The following is a 20,573-nucleotide window of genomic DNA, read 5'->3' as shown; positions in this document are numbered from 1 at the left end:
ATCGATCTTCATTTTATAGCAATTTCCTAATTCTGTAGCTTTTAAACTCTCAGCTTTGCAAGCTCTCCATCACATATAAAATTTTTTATCCACCTAAGAGTGGCGTGGTGCTGGGAGAGCCGGAGGAATTCAGTGGCAGTGATTCTGCATGACTGGTTTTGAAAGAACTGTGTTTCTATGGGGAGTGCTGTGTAGAGTCGTGCAAATAAAGAAAGATGAAATGACCAACTGTGGGGTGACTGGCAAGGGAAGTGGGATGTTTCGAAGGAGAAGAGAGCCCTCTGAGATGGAAGAAGCAGAACTTGTGAAGGCGTGAGCCAACGTTGAAAGCAAAATGGCAGATGGCTGAAAGCTGGTGTGCTTGGCTGATGGAAAAGCATGCCCTGGGATGTGTGTGGATAACATGTGAAGGAAGTGGCTTCAGCATGTGCATGGACCAATTCTCATTCAGATACAGTATGTGACAATCCTGGCATGTGGTAGGTGCCTCATCAGTGAGAACTGTCATCTTTGGTAGGCTCCTACCTCATACCTAAAGAAAACCAGATTTAACCCCCAGATTGTCAGCAGCAAACCTCTCCTACTCTTTAAAGATACTGTATTAAGGACTAAAACCTTTGAAGCCGTAGTGCAGGGTTTCAATGCCCAGGCTATTGCCAACTGGTCCTGGTTTGAAAGCAACTGAGTCACTCACTGTGTGACCTCAGGGAGCCACCAAACCTTTCTAAGCTTCCAGTAAAATGGGATGAATAATGGGACCCATCTCCTAGGGTTGGTGTGAAGACTAACTGAGATAATGCATATAAAACAGTGAGCTCGGTACCCAGCAATAAAACCCGATAGTAATATTAATAATAATAATAAATAATGAATAGCAGTGAGGGGGAGTTAAACTTCTGATGATCTAGTAATGGAAAATCATTTTACTGATCTTTTATTTTCTTTCCCATATACAAAACCCTCTGGGCTTTATTTAATTTTCCTTAATTACCACATCTTAAATTACACCCGCAGTGCTGTGATCATAATTGAGATGAATCAGTTTCTTATTTTCAGGTACTTTAAGCTTTGCCAGGACATCACCTCCTTCCGCCACCTCATCAGGCTTAGCCATTTTCCTCTTTAAGGATTACAGCCACATCTAATTGTATCTGTTGGCTTCCTCACCTAGCTTGGGACCCGGAGAGTAAAAAGGCAGTAAAAAAATTAGGCTATATACAGTTAACTGAGTGAGGAGGAAAATGTGAAAAGAGAGCTGGAGAAAAGACCAAACTTCCTTCACTGCCCTCTCTCCCCAGCGCCCACTGGGAGCCTGGGGCCATGTTGCACTCCAGGCCAGCCATTCTGGCAAATTCTCTGGTTACCCACGTTGAAGATTTTAAACATTTTACATTTATGCATATTCACCAAGGACATAGATTTTCCCAGAAATGCTTTTCTTTTTTTTTTTTGGCCGATAGAAATGATAATAGCATTACAGAGTACACAAAAAAAGCAATGATGGGTTTCAAATGAGTATGGAAAGATATTTCAGTATGCAACAGGACTTCTTCATGGGCGTGTCCACCTCTCCTGTTTTAAGAGGAGCTTTTGCCAATGAGAATGTTGTCAATGTAATTTGAAAACTCTAAGCACGATTTTTATAATATTTAACAAAGCAATAGAAAATTAAGTTTTTCTGCTGTGTTATTACAGAAGGGACTCTTGTAAAAACTTTTCTACTTGTTATAACTAAAGGTAATATAAGAGATTAATTTTATGTTGTATTTGTGCCAAACTTTTTAATTATAACATTTGAAGAGTAATTTACATTTATGTACATCAAATTCTTCCTCCTGATATCAATATGAAGTAAAGAAAGAATTGATTTTGATCACAGTTGTCAGAAGTGATGCGGGGTCGGTGAGCCAAGGAGTCGAAAGAAAGATTTCTTGGACTCTCAAGATCTGGCAGTGGTGCTCTTTTTATTTAGAGAATAGTGTGGAATAGCATGGGGACAGGACCCATGGGCAGTCAGAGCTCCTGCTGCTGCCGTGGGGACAGGACCCATGGGCAGTCAGAGCTCCTGCTGCTGCCCTGAGTTGAGGGTTAGGGCTAATTTTATAAGGCATGGGTACGTGACTTATTTTTACTGGAAAAAGAAAAGATGATGTAAAAAGTCATTAAATGATTTCAGTGCAGATGGGGTCTGGTTATTGTGCGGTCATATAACTTTTAGATACGAATCTGGCCATATAGATCGGCATGTAGGTGAGGATGCCCTGGGCTTCTCTCCCTGGGGCAGCCCTAATTCATACCATAAAAAAAATCCACCGGGTCATATAGTTTGGCCTGTAGGCCAGGTCACCTTGGGCTTCTCTAGCTGGAGCAGCCTTAATCCACATCAAGAAGTATAGGAGAAGATGGGTGTCCAGTTGCTTTAAGAACTGTACTATGTGAATGCTAATCTGGTTTCTTAATATCTTGCTTATTCCATTAGATTACTGTAGATTGGCAGTTCATAAGTGTGTTCTTCCAAAGTCTTTGGGGAAAACCAAACAAATAGTCCCAATTGCTGTTTTTTAGCAGAATTCCTGTTCCCCCACCCCTCCCCAAGTTTCTCTTTTTGGGAAGAACTACCCCATCTTCCCCTTTCTAGGTCTAGCTACCCCGGCTCCTTCTCTAGCGGAACCTGCTAGCTCCTTCTTTCAAGAAGACGTGAAACAGTAGAGGGACCCAACAGGCACATGTATCATTTGTCACAGCTTAACAAGCAGGCCATGCCTGACATTGTTTACTGAGGTCTTCTGTCTTGAAAGTATTATGGAAGGTAAATGAGGCTGAAACCTCCCAGTTTTGTTTTATTCTTTTACTCAGATATCTCAGAGCCATTCACACTGATTTGTACAGATCGCCACTTTAGATCGGCCTCCATGCCTTTGATTAGGAAAACTCTGAATGAGAACTGATGTCATAGCAACAACAGAAGCTGCTTTTAACTTTGAGTTTGCTCTCTTTCTCTCTTGCTCCCTCCCCTTCCCCCTTCTCCCCTCCTCTCCTCCTCCCTCCTCTCTCCTCTTTCCCCCTCCCTCTTCTTTCCTCCTCCCCTCCCCTCTTTCCTCCCTCTTCTCTTCCTCCCTCTTTCCTCCTCCCCCTTCTTCTTCTCCTCCCCCCTTCCCTCCTTCCCTCCCTCCCTCTCTCAAGATGCATAGGTGTGTGTCTTTCTCTTTCTCTCTTACTTGGTCTTTCCTCTTTCTCTTCTCTGTCTCCTCTCTCTTCTTTCTCCCCTCTCACTCTTTCTTCTCCCTTTCTCCCCCTCCCTTTTCTTTCCCCCTCTTTTTTTGTAATTCCCCTCGTTTTCTTCCTTCTTTTTTCCCCTTCTCTTCCCCCTTCCCTCCCCCATCTATTCTCTCCTCCCGCCTCCTCCTGTCTCCTCCTCTCCCCCATTCTTCATCACCCCCCCCCAAGCAATGTTGGCAGAAAGATTGTCAAGTTGATGATATATTGTATTTTCAATATGGTGCTCTGTTGCGGGGCTGGGGGGGCCTGTGTTATGTAGACTCAGGGAAAACGTCGTTCTCACAATAAGAGCTTTTGTTTCCAGCCTAATGGAATGGCCAGGGACCCCCAGCTCCCATTTCTGTGGCTGTGCCTTCCTCCCCCATGGATGTAGATAGAGAAAGAAGAGAAAAGAGATTAAAGATTAGAAGATTAGACTTCTGACACTTTATCTGCAGCCTACAGCAGGAAATTTTACTATAAACCCTATTTAGTGGCTGATTGGGAAGCAAGATAAAGGGTTTCTTTTATTCAAAAATGTATTCTTCTATACCGTCACAGCACTCTGTAAATAATTCTTACAACTCTTAAATCGTTACGCTGACTTACTTCTTTTCCATGTCTTTCTCCCTTACTCTCTGAGCACCTAGACGGACAGGGGCCATATCTTACTCGTTTCTGAATGCCCCCTTTCACACAGTAACTGGCACATAGGATGTGCCCCCCAAAAACCTTTATTAAGTACATTATAATAAAGCTATCGAATGGGACACAGTGCAACCGTAGTAAAGAATGAGGAAGAACTAAGTTTACATATAGGAATTATGTGGGTTTACCTACATTGAGTGGAAAAACAAAACTGTGAATCAAACATAAGATCTCATTTTTGACAAATAGAATTATGGCCCAGAAGAGAGCCTAGAAGCATGCATACCACATCATTAACCAGAGGTGCCTCTGGAGAGTGACATCTGGGGAGGAAAGGGAGGTCCTTCAGGAGAGAGGAACTTTTGACTTTGTATGCTCTGACTTGTGAGAATTTTGTTGTCTACAACATAAAATGAAGCTGACCAGTGTCAACTTGGCCATTCCCCATCCCACTCGGATAGACAGTGCTCCCTGCCCAGACTTCCCAGGGAGGTGCTTATCTTCCTGTCCTCTGCTTCTTTTCTCATCCCTTCACCTTGGCTCTAACAGTCACCTGTCATCTTCTGTGCTCTCCATTGTCTGTTTTTACCCTCTTGTCACTCCAGGATTCCTCCCTCCACCTTCTCGTTCCCTGTACCAACCACCAGTCTGTTGATGGATGGGTGGATGGATGGATGCATGGATGGGTGGGTGGATGGATGCATGGATAGATGCATGGATAGACAGATGGGTTAGTGGATGGATGGATGGATGCGGGGGTGGATGCATGGACAGATGGGTGGGTGGATGCATGGATAGATGGATGCATGGATGGGTGGACATGTGGATGGATGGATGGATCAATCAATAGATCCTCCCTGGTCCTACATCTCTTCCAGTTACTGCCCCACCACTCTCCTTACAGCCCAACATCTCAAAATTGATGCTCCTCTATTACCCCACTTCTAAAGCAGTCTGTAACTTTCTCTAGTCACTGGACTCAGGACTCCATTGTCCCTCAGTTTCCCTGAGACTGTCTCTGAAAGAGGTGGGAACCACACGTCTAGCTCTGTGCTCCAGGGTCCTTGGAACTGTAGGAAGACCCTGCCCACTGCTCTCACCTAAGGGTGCCATCTCCCATCAGCGTCTCTGCCACCCAAGGCCTTACAGCTCTGAATTTGCTTTGCTAATTTCTTTTGTAAGGGCCTTTTGGTGTTCTCACTGCAATGTGGGAGACCCCCTGGCGGTGCCATGGTCTGCTGACCCCCACCAAGGTTGCAATTTGCTAGCCCTGAGCTAGCAGCTCTGAAGTGCTTCTTCATGGCCAGGCATTTGACATGGCCCTGGGGCCTGAGTCATGAGAGGACATTTTGGCCCCGCTGTTCTGTCAGTGCTGCCTAAGATGGAGCCCAAAGCTGCACAGTCAGGCATTTCTAGCTCCCCAAAGAGCTGTCGGAGCAATCTGATTTTTCTTTCCAGATTCTATGCCCAGCAGACCCCTCGTTGGGGGATGTCCTACAGTGACCCAGTCTTCACGTGTCCAAAACTGACACAGTCTTCCCACCCACACTGCCACCCTCTTCTACTCAGTTCCCTCAGGAGTGGGAAGAGAAGGGGCATGAGTGCTTATGTGAGCAGCGGCCTGTGATTCTGAACCAGTCCTGTCCCTCGTGATGTTCCCTAAGGGCGCCACGTGTGCAGAGGACCATGGCTGGGAAATAAAACCCGGATTTCTTATCAGTGCTTTGACTCTAACAAGAACAAGATGAGTGAGCCGGAACCACGTGAAGACCTCCTGTGCACATGAGTTAGGCCCAAAGATAGGCCTTGTTTCCTTTCCTCCACAAATCCCCAGAGGTAGCTTTTTCTATATTTTATGTGAGTTTGAGGAAGTCCAGTACAGAGAGTTCCAGCGAGCCAGAAAGGTCGAGAACCACCCTGCCAAGGTGTCTGCAGGCTTGGCTAGCAGGAGCAGCCCTGGGTTAGTTTTACCTCCCCAGACACCTGGGAAAGAAAATCAGAAGGAAGGATGAAAGCTGATCAATCCTTCTCCCCAGAAGGAGCCACCCGGCTCGTGTCATGGTGCAGCCAAAAGGATGAGGAGATGAGGGGTTGCTCTCGCTGTGTCTTAATTCAGTCACTGCCACGGTGGATGAGAAATGTCCTTGCTGGGAGCAAGAATGGTACCTTTCCTCGTCGGAGTAGAAAGTGAGAGAAGAGATTCTCCATGAACAGTCCTGTCCTGGCTCCAGCCTCACCTCGCCTCGCAGCCCTACCTCCAGGGTCTGTGTGCGCATGCGCATGCCCTGCTCCCTCTATCCCATCTCAGCTCCTTTCAGTGTCCTGACTGTGCCCTGCCTTTCCTTACCCTGGGCCTCTGTTTACTCTTTTCTCTCTTCCTTCTTACTCCTTTCTCTCCATTCAGACTCCTAGTCATCCTTAAAGATGCAGCGCCATCATCACCACCTCTATAAAGCCTCTGCCTATCCTGGAATTGACTTTTTCTCCTCTGCCTCCTCTCTCTATGTACAGTGGTCTCCCATTATCCATGGGGGATATATTCCAAGACCCCCAGTGGATGCTTGAAACCATGGATAGCACCCAACTGTATATACCAAGATTTTTCCTATATACATACCTCTGATAAAGTTTAATTTATAAATTAGGCACAATAAGAGATTAACAATAATAACTAATAATAAAGTCGGCTTTGGCGCCATTATTAAGTAAAATAAGGGTGACTTGAACACAAGCACCACCATGCCACGACAGTGGATCCAGTAACCAAGATGGCTACCAAGTGACTAATGGGTGCCTGCTGTGTAGAGTGGGTCCCCTGCACAAGGGGATGATTCATGTCCCAGGTGGGACTGAGTGGGACCATATGAGATTTCGTCCCACTGCTCAGAACAGCATGTGATTTAAAACTTATGATTCTTTATTTCTAGAATTTTCTATTTAACATTTCCAGCTTCGGTTGACCGCAGGAAACAGAAACCGTGGATACGGGGGGACTAGTGTACTGAGCATTGATCACTCGTGCTGCCTAAAAACTGCATTGTGCTTGCTTGTTTACACTTGTCTTTCAACTACAGAGGGAGCTCCTTGAGGGAGGCAGTCATGTTTTATTCATCTTTTAAATTCCGAGCTTGTAAAAGAGAACTTGGCACGCTTCTTATGTCTCAAAAAGAGGAGGGAAGGAGGGTTTGTATGAATGAATATGAGTGTGCTTTTAAACTGCAAAGTGATAAACAAATGTGAGTTGTCGTAGTATCAGTGGCATCCCCAGTGTAACCCATGAAATGTGGAGGGCAGGTTTGGGGATGAACAGATGACTACTTTCTAGAAAAGGTGGAGGGATTGGAGAACCAGAAAAAGAGGCTTTCTCCAAAATAAAGACCAAAAATCTTACATAGGAGTTATAGCAAAGGGCTTGGAATTTGGAAGTGGTAACAACAGAAACTAGACCAAAAAGAGTAAACCATAAAACCACTAGGTAGAATTTTGAAATATGAGCAAGAGACATTAGGAACAGAACCTTTTTTGTTGTTTCTATGAGACCATCTACAAGAGAAAGAAGAGTGGAAGTGATATAAAGTATTGAGGCTTTCTGATTCTAAATAAATATCTTTTTTCTTCTTATGGTTTATCTTCATTATCCTGTTAAACAGGTTATAATTTTTAGATGTTTTAAATGTTATTTTAGAGGAAAAAGGGAGATGGGGGGGCATTAACTTAATTCTTTCTGGGCACCTTAAAGAAATAAGGTGAGGGGCCAGCCCCATGACCTAGTAGTTAAGTTTGGAGCACTCCACTTTGGCGGCCAAGGTTCTGTTCCCAAGCCTGGACCTATACCACTCGTCAGCAGTCGTGCTGTGGTGGCAACCCACATACAAGATAGAGAAAGACTGGCACAGATGTTAGCTCAGGGCCAATCCTCCTCAGCAAAAAAAAAAAAAAAAAAAAAACAACCCAAAAATTAAAGAAATAAGGCAAGCTACCAAGGACATTGAATTTGAATTCTGTCCCAGTTCTGGCAGCATCTTTTCTCTGGTGTTTCTGCTGAGTGGTCATCTAGACCAGGACTTCTCAAACAGTCTGTGGTGAGGGAATGTGTGTGTGTGCACACGTGTGCCAATCAGTCACACACTAACACTTATGTAAAATATAATAAAAAATGAATTACTAGAAACATAAAATAGAAGAAATCAGACATGCAAAATACAAGCATAATACAAATTAATCATACATGCAAAATACAAATTTATCATTAGATTCAACAACCATCATTCTGTCAAGTGCTGTAAAAGTTTCTACATGCTTGCTCTTGATTTCTGCACTTATCTTGGAGCCGATCAGTAACGAACAGTTTGCACACTGGCTCCTGCCCTTCTACCACACTTCACATAGCACCGAGTTAGGCTTCACTTGGATATTGTCAATAACTGCCATTATAAGGAATGAAAAAGTTAATGAGAAGAGGATACTCGTGTACACATCTTACAGTGGTGGAGGTCTTAAGGACATAAACTGATTAAAAATACTTTAGGTGAAATTTCAAATAGTATAATAGAAAATTTTTCACGTGGTGCAAAGCTCTTTTCTCTCTCTTCCTTCCCCAACCCTCCCCAAAATACAGTGAATTCTTAGATCGTCTTGGAGAATAGTTGTTTTCAGTGCAAAAGTTTTAAATTGGTCCTTCATTGTTAACTGTGGGGTAGCCATAGGTGCTGACATCAAGCCAATAAAACTAATAAGCAGCGTGACAGGCTCTAATAAATTTCTCTGGTGCCTTTACTCTGTCATTTGCGCACAGAATGAACTGTTATTATCACTGAGCTGCCAACCTCTCATTTTGGTTTCAGATGATGACAGCTGTTAATGCAGGGCATGCTACAGTCGTTTTCAGTAACTGGGTTAGGGTTAAAGTATCGCATTTAAAAGACTTAATTATGATCAGTAGAGGGAACAATTTGTGGCCATAAGACTTTGATCTGTTTTCTAGAGTGGCCTACAAAAATGTGGACTCCTAACAATCTATTTTCTCAGCAATTTCAGAAAAGAAACAGCTTTTAAAATCTAGTTTCTCTACCATGGACTCTGGGGTTTTGAAACTCTTTCCTTTGGAGATGGGCCATCATTTGTTGGAAGTGGGCCATGTCTCTGTCTCTAACCCCAGATGAAATTCTTCAAGCCCCTTAACTCAATCTTCCCCTCACATGAAGAATTTAGTATCAGGTTTCTAAAAATGAGCAAGCTTCGAACTCTAAGTTAGAAATGAGCAAGCTTTGAACTCATTTTCTAATTACATCATCTGTTGCAGCCAGCCAGGTGAAGTCGGTACGTGTGGGTCATCTCTGCCCCACCCTTCATCCTTCCATAGGGTGTGAATCATGCCCATCCATATCCTTCTGTTTGACCTTTTCATTTCATACCCATGTATAGCCTTCTGACTTTCTTAATTTTGCACATGACGTGTCCTTTTAAAATGTCAAAATAGTAAACAACTATCAAAGATAAGCATTCAATGCAAGTTAAATATTAGCCTATTTTTTGGTACCATCTGTAATTTTATGAAAATATCAATGAATCCATTTAGTTTTCTGAGGAAGTGTAGGTTAGGTTTCCTTGTTGTTCAAAATGTCCTCTTATTGCAATTCTAGTCTTCTTTAGTATTTCTTATTTGGGCATTAACTCTTTACCCTCTGCAGGTACTTAAGCTCCTTATAATTGTTCCATTCATAAAAGTTAAGGAGGCTAGGTCTTGCTTTTTATAGGTTGTTGTGCCAATTACACTTAAACCCTGTGAATCTAATTTCTTATGGAGATGACCACATTCTTAAGGAGAAAAGAATATTACGACAAAACTTATTAAACGAAAAAAGGGCTTAGGAACAAATGGTTCATGCATGACAATGATTTTAGCAGGAAAGAGCTAGAATGGAAAGTTATTTGATGCAATCTGTGAAATTTGCTGAGAAAATTTATGATGAAGCCCAGCCTGTTTTTTATTTGAGTAGCATTAAAAGCACGAGAGAATGAATTTGGCTTATTAAAAGATAAAAGAAAGCATTATCTGATGGTTCTGAAATTTCAGTTTCTCCTTTCGCCAGTTGCACCTAAATACTACTGTGTTCGCCATTGAACATTGGAATGTGGTCACAATGCTTGATTTTCACGGTCTGGCTGACTTTTCCCTGGGTTGCTTCCTCTGCACGCTACAGAACGCCCTGTGACGTTTGGTAGAGAGCCATGCTACATTGTTCATTCCAGGGCAGCGGATTGTATTTATTTTTTATTTTACGTTATTTCAGCTGTTTTCACTTTTTTCTTTACTGTTTTCTTGCCTCCTACAGAGTTCTTTTTTCGAGCGTTGCTGGGGAAAGGGGGAACACTCTGTTATGAACTCTTGATCACACCCTCTCTCAGCAGTTCAAATACCTTCTAAGCCACGTACGTGTGACCCACTGTGGGTCTGGGCCCACATTAGCTCTGTTGGGGAATCGTTTCTATGTTAAAATATATAAAATCATTTCAGAGTTTTCCATGGCTCATTAACATAGCCTGTTAGATAGCATAAGTGAGTTTATGTGCTTCTTTTATTTTAAAAAGTGGTTTTTAAAAATAAATTGGTATTTGAGGATGAATTTAGTTCTATACTTTAACAGCTGATAGCTTTCCGACTTAAAGGTCGTGTTTAAAACATCTGTCACATTTTGGAATTTTTATTTTTGGTTTCCCGCTATGAGAATTTTGGAGTATCTTTTTAGCATATAAATCAGTCAGGAAACAGTAGGTGATGTTGTTATGCCAAAATTCTGACATTCTCGGTAAATATGGTCATTATATTATCCATCTAGGGAAGCTCTAGTACATTTTGAGGGTAGATACGTTAATATACTACAGTCTCCTTGTTCAAAATCCCCATTATGTAACTAGATAAGTGTTATCATCATTAATAAAAGACTCTGAATTCTCATAGCAGAGCTAATGAGCACATTAGTATAATAATTACTTGAAACTGATATGAAAGACTCGTCTTGCATAACTAAAGATGACTTGGAACAGGACAGGAGCGTTTAAGACATCCTTCTCGTTGATTTCCCAGGATTACCTTGACTGCATCAGGGACCAAACGAAACTTCCTCTGGGGACAGAAGAAAGATCAGCCCTTTTTGGAAACATACAGGATATCTACCACTTTAATAGGTAAGTTAATACTCAAAAGATTGTTCTCACATTGGAACATGATGAATTTCTCTCAAATGAACGTGGCCTAGGAAAACTGCACCTGTCGTCCCTGAATTCGACTTTGTGGATTTTTGTGGGCTATCATGTCACAAAGTCTTCTATCTACAAGCATCCTTGTTTGTCTTTGAGACTCACGTTTATTCAATCTCCTGACCCCCTCCATCCTCCTGCCTCAGAGAACAGACCTCTGCCCTGGCAGAGCAGTGACGTCTTTCTTCCACAACACAACTTGAACAGGGTACCCAAAAATACCTGCTGGCTTCGTCTGCAGCATGCCCACCTCCCCTGGATTTTCAAAGACTTTTCTTTCTGCCTAGGGAGTGGGCAGGACATAGTAAACACACAGTGAATATGTGTTAAGTCATAACGTGTATTAATTCAGATTAATTAATAATTAAAATGATTAATTCAAGCATGCATTCAGTGCCTACTGTGTAGCAGAGACTGGGCTTAGAAATTTCCCACAGTGAACAAGACAGACAGGGGCCTGGGGGGGCGGGGCAACACATCAGTTATTATACTGTGATACTTCTTGGAAAACCAGGTAGTTGCCAGGTTAAGACATCTCTGGTTTCCAACATATCTGGGTTTGCCAGCTAAGCCATGTCTGTATCCTTGGGTGAGTCTTCAAATAGAGTAGAATAATTAACTCCCTCACTTCCACTCTGTGCTCAACTCTTCCTTTCTCAACGACGCTTCCCCAGCACCCACACCCACCTTATCTGCTCTGCTCTGCTCTTTTTTTTTCTGGTGGCGTTTACCAGTTTCTAGCATACCATATGACTGACTTTTGGGTTATGTCTGTTGTTTCTTTCCCCCCCACTTGCACTCACAGAATGCCCCCCCAGGCAGGATCCTGTCTGCCTCGTTACTGCCCAAATGCCCAAAACAGCGCCTGGTCCATAGGAAGCATCAAACTTGTGTGACATGAAGGAATGAGTGGAAACAATAGGAATATCCAGCTCATATGATTATTGTGAAGCTTCAATGAGCTGATACACCTCAAGTGCCCTCCTCAATGCTACCACAGAGTACACCAAAATATTAACCAGTGGTGACATTGATTTTGTTATGGTAAAACCCCATTATAAATTGTGCCCCTCTTTGCTCACTGAAATTGGTCTATGTGACTCCTTGGGGACAGGATCCACATCTCCTTTGCCACCTTGGAATCCTTAACACCTAGCTCAAGCCTGGCCTCTGGGAGACATGTCTGTTGAATTGCATCAATTCATCGTTTAATTTTGGAAGTCTAGGATGTAAAATATGGCAGGGTTGCAACATTTTTTTCATTTGACTCCATAGACTTTGAAAACCAGTTTGCATGTGTTAAGACAGCAATTCTCAACCTGGGCTACACACTGGAACCACCTGGGAAGCTTTTTAGAAAACATATGATGGATCCTACCCCCAGAAATTCCGATTAATTGGTCTGGAGTGGGGCCAGGCATCAGAATTTTTTCAAAGGTCCTCAGATGTTTGTAATGTGCAGCGGTTGAGAAACTGTCTAGATAAAATAAACTCAATAATAAGAAGGAGAGAAAAGGCATTAAAAAAATGGAATTAGGGAATTCAGAGTCTGCATGTTCGTTAGTAATGTGTTGGCGTTAAAGCAGGCTCCCATTTAGCAGTCAAATCCTTTCAGTCCCCAAGTGGCTCCTCCTTCCAGAGCCCACCAATGGCTCTTTAACCTGGGAAGAGAGACAAGGTCCAGATGCCGGGAGGCCCCGGGCCTAAGCCTTCTGCTGGTTTGGCTGTAAGTTGATGGTAATGACTGTTTATCTGGTGCTCACTTCATGCCAGATGCCGTAGAGCGTTATGTGCATTATCACTTTGTATGCTTCATCTGGGCTTCGTTGACGCCACACCCCAGTTGCAAAAGTTGGAAGACTCAGAAGAACTTTATATTCCTGAATTAATTCTCTGTTCTTTTCTCTTGGGTGGCCTCTGAATGAGGAAGTCAGACGTCTGAAATAAACCTGAGTCAGAGTGAATGAGTACCCCGATGTTACATGAAGCATCAGTCTAGTGGCACAATTGTGTGGGACCGTGTTCACGCCTATCCCTTTTGTAGATCACATTTATATATCCTGTGCACATGTGTTATCTCATTTAATCCTCTTAGCTCTCAGACATAGAGCTAGAAATCCAACCTACCTACCCTATTTTGAATACCTGGTTTTATCAAATCCCTATGGTATTATTATTTTTATTATTTTATTATTTATTTTTAAGAATATCATTTTGTTTAACTTTTTTTTTTTTTTTTGAGGAAGATTAGCCCTGAGCTAACTGCCACCAATCTTCCTCTTTTGCTGAGGAAGACTGGCCCTGAGCTAACATCCATGCCCATCTTCCTCTACTTTATATGTGGGATACCTCCCACAGCATGGCTTTTTGCCAAGCGGTGCCATGTCCGCACCCGGGATCCGAACCTGCAAACCCCGGGCCACCGAGGAGTGGAACGTGCGAACTTAACCGCTGCACCGCCGGGCCGGCCCCTTGTTTAACTTTTACAGTTGAACTCTCTGTACTATTTTGTCCCTATTCATTTTTATTTCCTTTCTCTTAAATCTGGAGTCTAAATTTAGAGCTCAAATGTCTTTGCTATTATATTTGATTAAGTAAGAGTATTGATGTGACTTTTTATGTTAATGCCTCTTATGAATCATTTATTTTATACCCTACATCAGTAGATTTCAAAGCTATGACTATCTAGCAAATGTATGGTTTGGGCTTGAAATAATTTTAAAGTTTCTATTATTAGTTCTGGTCCAGGTTTTTCAACATAATGTAATATTATTGTGACCAACTCAGCAAGATTTAAATCTCTAAAATTAAAGGGCGCAAATAGAAAATGCTTTTCTGCTGGCCTGAAAAATTCAGCTGACTCAATTCTGTTTTTCAGGAAATATTTTCAAAATACAGAAAAGCATAGAGTAATATGAGAAACACCCATGAACCACCCCCAGTCTGTCAAAGCCTTTCCTTGTGCCATATTTGCTTTAGAAATTCTTTAAAGCATAAAGACTAGACAAATAATGTTGAAGCCTCATACACCCCTCCCAGTTGCATTCCCCGCTGGAGAAGGGCACAGTGATGGGCTGGTAAACCAGTCCTCCAGGGTGAGAACAAGGGAGGGGGAATCTGGAATTTATAGTATTTGCCAGTTTCTTTGTTGTAAATCTCACATCACAGCAGAGTTTTAAGCTACTAACAAGATATCACATGGAATTAGAAAGCGAGGTGCAGGATTGGCTCAGGCAAGCCATTATAAACTGGCTTAACAGACCACTATAAGTCAAGACTTGGTGTTTCATTCCCAAGTATGATTCTGTTGCCATGACTATAGATGTAAGTATTTATTTAAAATATGTAACATGCTTTCATTTATTTGAAACATGGAAGAAATTGTGTCAGCCTCTTAGAGTTTTTTTTTCCACTCCCCATTATTTTTGAAATTTATAGCTCTACTTTGTGTCTTTTAACTGTGATGTAATTTCCAGTGAGGGATATATTACTTTGCATTTTATTGCAGTAAGACTGAGCATCTTTTTTTTCGCTTGTTGGCCACTTAGATTTCTTCTGTGAATTTCTGGCTCGTATCCATTGCCTATTTTTCTGTCAGATGTTGCTTTTTCTTATTGTTGTATAAGGGTTCTTGATGAGTTTTGGCTAGTGATCCTTGTGGGTTATGTGAGTTGCAAATCATCTCCTAGTGTGAGACTTGTCTTTTAACTTTCGTTATGGTTTCTTTGAAAAGAAGCTGTATAAGTCATAAGTTTGACTACACTAAATAAATGTGCTTTTTGTAGTATGTGGATTTTGTGTTGTGTTTGAAAGATTATCTCCTACACTCAGTTCATAAATATACTCTAGTTTTTTCCTAAAAGTCTTAAAATTTGGCTTTTCATATATGTCCTCAATCTAATTAAAATTGATGGAAGTATGGAATCTGGTAGGAAATGCACCTTCTTGTTCTCGTATGGCTAGTCAATGGCCCCATCACCACTGGTTGAAAAGTACCTGCTTTCTATGCTGATTTGTAGTTCCGCATTCCTCATGTCAGGCGTACATAGATGTATGGGTTTGTTTCTGAGTTCAGTGTTCTGTTTCATTGGTCTGTTTGTCCACACTGTCTAGATTGTTAAGCCCACATTGCTCTTCTTCAGCATGGGTTCAGCTTTTCTTGACTCTTTGCACTGTCTAGTGATTTTCGTTTTTGTCAAGTTCCATAAAGAGCTGTCTCGGGAATTTTATTGGAATTACATTTAATTGATAGAATAATTTTGGCACAACTGATATCTTTACGATATTGAGTCATCCCGTCCATAAACATATCTCTCTTCAATCAAGCCTTTTAAAAATGTCCCATAATAATGTTTATAATTTCTCTATCACATTCCTACATGTAACTTTAAAACATTATTCCTTTTGATGTTATTTTGACTAGAATATTTTTCTATTTTTTAATTAACAATTATTGTCATCTAGGATGCTTTTGATTTTTATATGTTGATACTGTGTCCAATTAACTTTCTAAGCGGTTCTGTCAGTTCTTATAGCGGCTTATAGATTCTTTTGGACTTTCTATGTTGACACTGGTGTCTGAAAATGAGAAATTTTTGTCTTCCTTTATGGTTCTCCTACCCCAGTTTTTTTTTCTTGTCTTATTTCTTTGAGTAAATCTTCCCATACAGTGTTGATTAGATGTTGGCATCCTTAGTTTCTTTGACATTAGCAGGAATGCTTTATCTTACCATTAAGTAAGATGTTTGCTCTGGGATTTAGAGAAACACTTGTTCCTATTTTGCTAAGATTTGATTGTGAATGAATATCGAATTTTATTGAATGCTTAATCTGCCTTTAAGAAAATTAGCATATGATTTTTCTCCTTCTATTCCTAATGTGGCAAATTATATTAAGAGGCATTCTGATTTAATCATACCTACATTAGTGGAATAAACCATACCTGGTCATGGTGTTTTATATATTGATACACTGGTGAGTTTGATTCGTGTGTACTTTTTCAGAATTTTTTCATGCATGTTCATAAATGGCAGTAGTATATAATTTCTTGTGCTGTCTTTGTTCAGTTTTGGTAAACAAGTAAATTGAAATTGTTCTCTCACAAAATCTCCAAACATAAAAAGTTTTGGAATACAATTGGTACTTAATTTTTGTTTTCTTTTTTGTAGCCACATCTGTCTTTCTCTCATAATCCCTGTGACAGCCTAGAAATTTAAGTCTCTGGTTTGGTGTCTGGAAGAAGTCCCCAAATGGTCGGGAAACTAGGTCAGTCAAAAGAAACCACTTGCCCCGTTTTAACTTGCCCCGAAAATCCCAAAACTTTTTTTTTTTTTTTTTTTTTTTTGCTGCCAAGTAAAGAAGAATACCAACTGTTTTATACAGCATCCCACTCTTGGCATAGGGAAGAGTTGTCTAAGCTGTAATTTGAATCTTTAAGAATGAAGAGTGAGGAAATAGAGACCATTCCTTCATATTGAATTTCTATTATTAAATTATTTTTTACAGCAAATTAAACTATCGAAGCTCTCTTTCTTCCTCAAAAGATGAGAGTAAAAATCTTCCCTTTTTCCTTCGACTCTCTCTTTATTTGTGTACCTGTGTTGAGTCATTACTGTGTGTGAACATGGGGCTAGGTGTAGTGGTATAAAGACGAATGACACCATTGGATAGCAGATTCAGTGAGTCGTATCTGCATACTCTGAGGAGCATGTAATTAATTTTGTCAGAATGGGCTAGCTAAGCTTCACGGAGCAAGTAACATGTGTCTTAAGACGAAAAAATTATTTGGGCCATGCTCTTTTTCTCCCGTGAAATGTAATTTAGAAAGTGATTCATACGATACATGGAACAATAAGGCAATGAAAGGTGGGGGCAGTGTTCTTTTCTTTTAGTGCGTTTTCATACCACCAAAGTGTCTTTAACTTCTGCACGATGGTGGAAATATTTTTACCCGCAGGCTTTTTTAAGTGGACTTTTCAAGGCCGCTGCTATTGTATCAGTGAAATTACTGGAACATTCAGTGCCGTGAACCTCACCCCATTTTTGTTCTCATGTGCACTTGTGCCTCTGGATGCAACAAGTTAAAATGCTAGCTGACCCAGGTCTGTGGGTGGGGAGAGGAAGCGGTGCTTAGGGTCTTTCGTAGACCAGAAGGGGAGAGGCCTCCTTCCTGAATCTCATTCTGTGTCTAAGGCAACAGAATCTTCAAGGTCAAAAATACAGTTACTGCCTTCAAGTCCGCATCAGTGGTCAGAAAATTTTACATGTAATATGCTGTAAAAGTGACAGTGTTTCCTCTAATTTCCCACCTAAACAAGGGACTTGAGCTGGAGTGAGAAATGGTATCATTTTCTTTTTCATAGTCCTACTCAAAAAGGAGGAAATATTTGGAATGCGGGGAAAGGAGAAAATACCCAAAACCTGAGGATAGAATGACTCAAATTTTAGCTTCGAGTACAAAACATAATGGATGAGTCACTCCTTCCTGCTAATGTACATGTAGAGATGTTCATTAGTTACAGCGATGGAATGAGAAACCAAGACGCCAGCCCGTTAAGCTGCAGCTCTAGAAGGACAGTCCTGTTTCTGGTCTGTATGGAGTATCTTCAGTGGCCGATATACCATGTTCCCTGGCCCCATCTGTGGTCCCATGGTGCGTGGCCTATTTTACAGTTAGTCTTCCTCCTGTATCTCCCACACTCCCTGTTGTTCACCAAACTCTAGCCACAGTGGCTTCCTTTGTGTACCTCACTCAAGAACACACCAAGCTCATTCTGTCCTGAACTCATAACTAATTTCTTAAAGGACTTTCTCTTCCAACCCTCCCCACACTCATATCTCCTCCTCAGAGAGCCTTCCATGACTGCTCCAATGCTCTCCCACCCCCACCTAGCCTCATTTGCTCTCTATCATTTGCCCTCTTTATTTGCATTGTATCACATAATACAATGTCCTATTCTGTTGTTTTCATTTTGTTTCGTTCTTCAGTAAAACCAATACTTTATTATTTTTCACATGAACATTTCTTATTAAGTGATTAATGTATTATGGTATGAGTTTCTATTGTAATCTCATTAAGGTGGGTTTTTTTTTTTAGCAAAATGGGCTTTTTAAATTTTATTTTGTGTAAGAACACTTAACATGAGCTCTACCCTCTGAACACATTTTTTAAATGTACAATATATTATTGTTAACAGCAGTCTCTAGAATTTATTCATCTTGTTTAACTGAAACTTTATGCCTGTTGATTAGCTATTCCTTCATTTCTTCCTACCCTCCAGCCCCTGGTAACCACCGTTCTATCTGATTCTATGAGTTTGACTATGTTAGATTCCTCATATAAGTGGACTCATACAGTATTTATCTCTCTGTGGCCGGCTCATTTTACTTAACATAAAGTCTCAAGGTTCGTTCACGTTATCACGTATTGCAGAATTTCCTTCTCTTATTTGGCTACATAATAGATAGGGCATGTATACGCCATATTTTCTCTATCCATTCATGGACTTAGGTTGTTTCCACATCTTGGCTATTGTAAATACTGCTGCAATGAACATGGGAGTGCTAATATCTCTTCAAGATCCTAATTTCAGTTCTTTTGGTTAAATACCCAGAAGCGGAATTGCTGGATCATATGGTAGTTCTAGTTTTAATTTTTTGTGGAACGTCCATACCACTTTCTGTGGTGGCTGCACTATTTTGAATTCCCACCAACAGTGTACAAGGGTTCCAGTCCCTCCCATCCTTGCCAACATTTGTTGTCTTTTGTTTGATACTGTGTTGTTTGTTTATTCAATTACTAACACTGATCACCCCTGATCAGAGCATAAGCCCATGGGACGAGGCCTTTGTCCCTGTTCTTTACTCCATAACCTCAGTGCCTATAACAATGCCTGACGCACGAGGCTCTCAAGGATTACTGTTGAATGGAGAGCAAACTTTCAGGGGATGGTGGGCCAACTTTTTCAAGATGATAGCCCTGATGACAAGAGCACAAAAGAAACCCCATTACTTCCTCCTGCTCACTGTTCCCATGTTTAGTGTGTTTATCCTATTTTAGAAAAGGACTGTAGAGGAAAGCTGGCCAGGTGACTCAAACATGGCCCCCAGGTGGGCAGTACCGTGTTGAGAACACGATGATGCAGAGTCTAGCCCTCTGCTTTCTCGAGTCGATCAGGAAACAAATCTTCAAGTAAATGTACTTATCTTAGAGTGCAGGACTGTGATTCAAGAGCCCTGATACCAACCCCAGCTGTGGCCATTATTTATTAACTGTGTGGCCTAAGGTAAGCCACGTCCCTTTTATGAAGCATGGTTTCCTCACCTTAAAATTAAGGGTTGGCACTGGAAGGTGTCTGAACAGCCTCCCAGCTCTGTGGTTCTTGAGCAATGAATGCCAATCATTCACTTCCAGGTGAGCTATACCTAGAGCCTGGGTGGGTCCCCTCAGACACTTCCTCCATCAGCAAGTCCACTCTGGCTCGAGGCCATCAAGCCCAAAGGGGAGCTTGATGAGCATAACGTGTAGAACACAGGGAGTTAAATATAAATATCAGGGGTATGTCTGTTAAGCTACGAGAAGTAACATAATGGATTCTGCTCAAAATTCTTAGGTGCTCAGAAAGAGGATTTATCTTGAAAGACCTGGACACAAAACCTACTCCCAGAGCGCTCCATCTGGTAGTAGTGGAAAGCACTGGCCCGGAAGTGTTGCTTCTTTGGCTATTGTTTGTCTTCAGCCTTCTCTCTTACTTCATCCAGTGTTCAGGTCCCAATGATTAGATTTCAACTATCCTTAATTTAACCACTCTCATCTTTCTATAGAAGACATTGACACAAACATCAGAATTATATTTTCCAAACTAATAATAATCTTATAAGGGGAATGTTTTGATAGGAATATTAGGAAGGAATGTTTGAAATCCGGACTATTTTGAAATCAAGCATTGGTAAAGATCCTTTCAAAGTGCAGAGCAGACCAATAGATTTTAAAGTAACAATAGAGTACGTTGGTATGGTTTCATACTCCAACAAAACTCTAAGAAACTACCACTTACTGAGTTTCAGTGTAATATCAAAGAAGGATAGCCACACTTATTTGAAAAGGATGTTAAAATACTCCTCTCTTTTCCAATGATATCTGTGTGAGGTCGGTTTTCTTCTATATACTTCAACCAAAATAACAGATTGCAACAAATTGAATTCAGAAGCACATATGAGAATCCATCTGTGTTCTATTCAGATAACATTAGAGATTTGCAAAAATTGCAAGACACTGCTACTCTTCTCGTTAAATTTTTTGTCTATAAAATCTAATTCACGAAAAGATATTTCTATTAACATGGATTTATTATTGAATGAATTGATCAAGTTTTTAAAAACTATTCAGTTTTAGTTTCTAATACATA

The 20,573-nt window shown here is 41.0% G+C and overlaps 1 protein-coding gene across 4 annotated transcripts in view; it reads left to right on the top strand.

The window, feature by feature from the left end:
* PLEKHG1 (pleckstrin homology and RhoGEF domain containing G1) overlaps window positions 1–20,573 on the top strand; it is a 218,751-nt gene that overhangs the window by 150,494 nt on the left and 47,684 nt on the right. For all 4 annotated transcript variants that reach the window (XM_046669950.1, XM_046669951.1, XM_046669949.1 and 1 more), the window contains one exon: window positions 10,994–11,094. In XM_046669950.1, the coding sequence (XP_046525906.1) occupies window positions 10,994–11,094 (101 nt within the window). The remainder of the gene's footprint in view (window positions 1–10,993; window positions 11,095–20,573) is intronic.

This window comes from Equus quagga, chromosome 8 (genome assembly GCF_021613505.1).
Source record: "Equus quagga isolate Etosha38 chromosome 8, UCLA_HA_Equagga_1.0, whole genome shotgun sequence".
Taxonomy (NCBI): Eukaryota; Metazoa; Chordata; class Mammalia; order Perissodactyla; family Equidae; genus Equus; species Equus quagga.
This window is presented reverse-complemented; position numbering and strand designations above follow the sequence as displayed.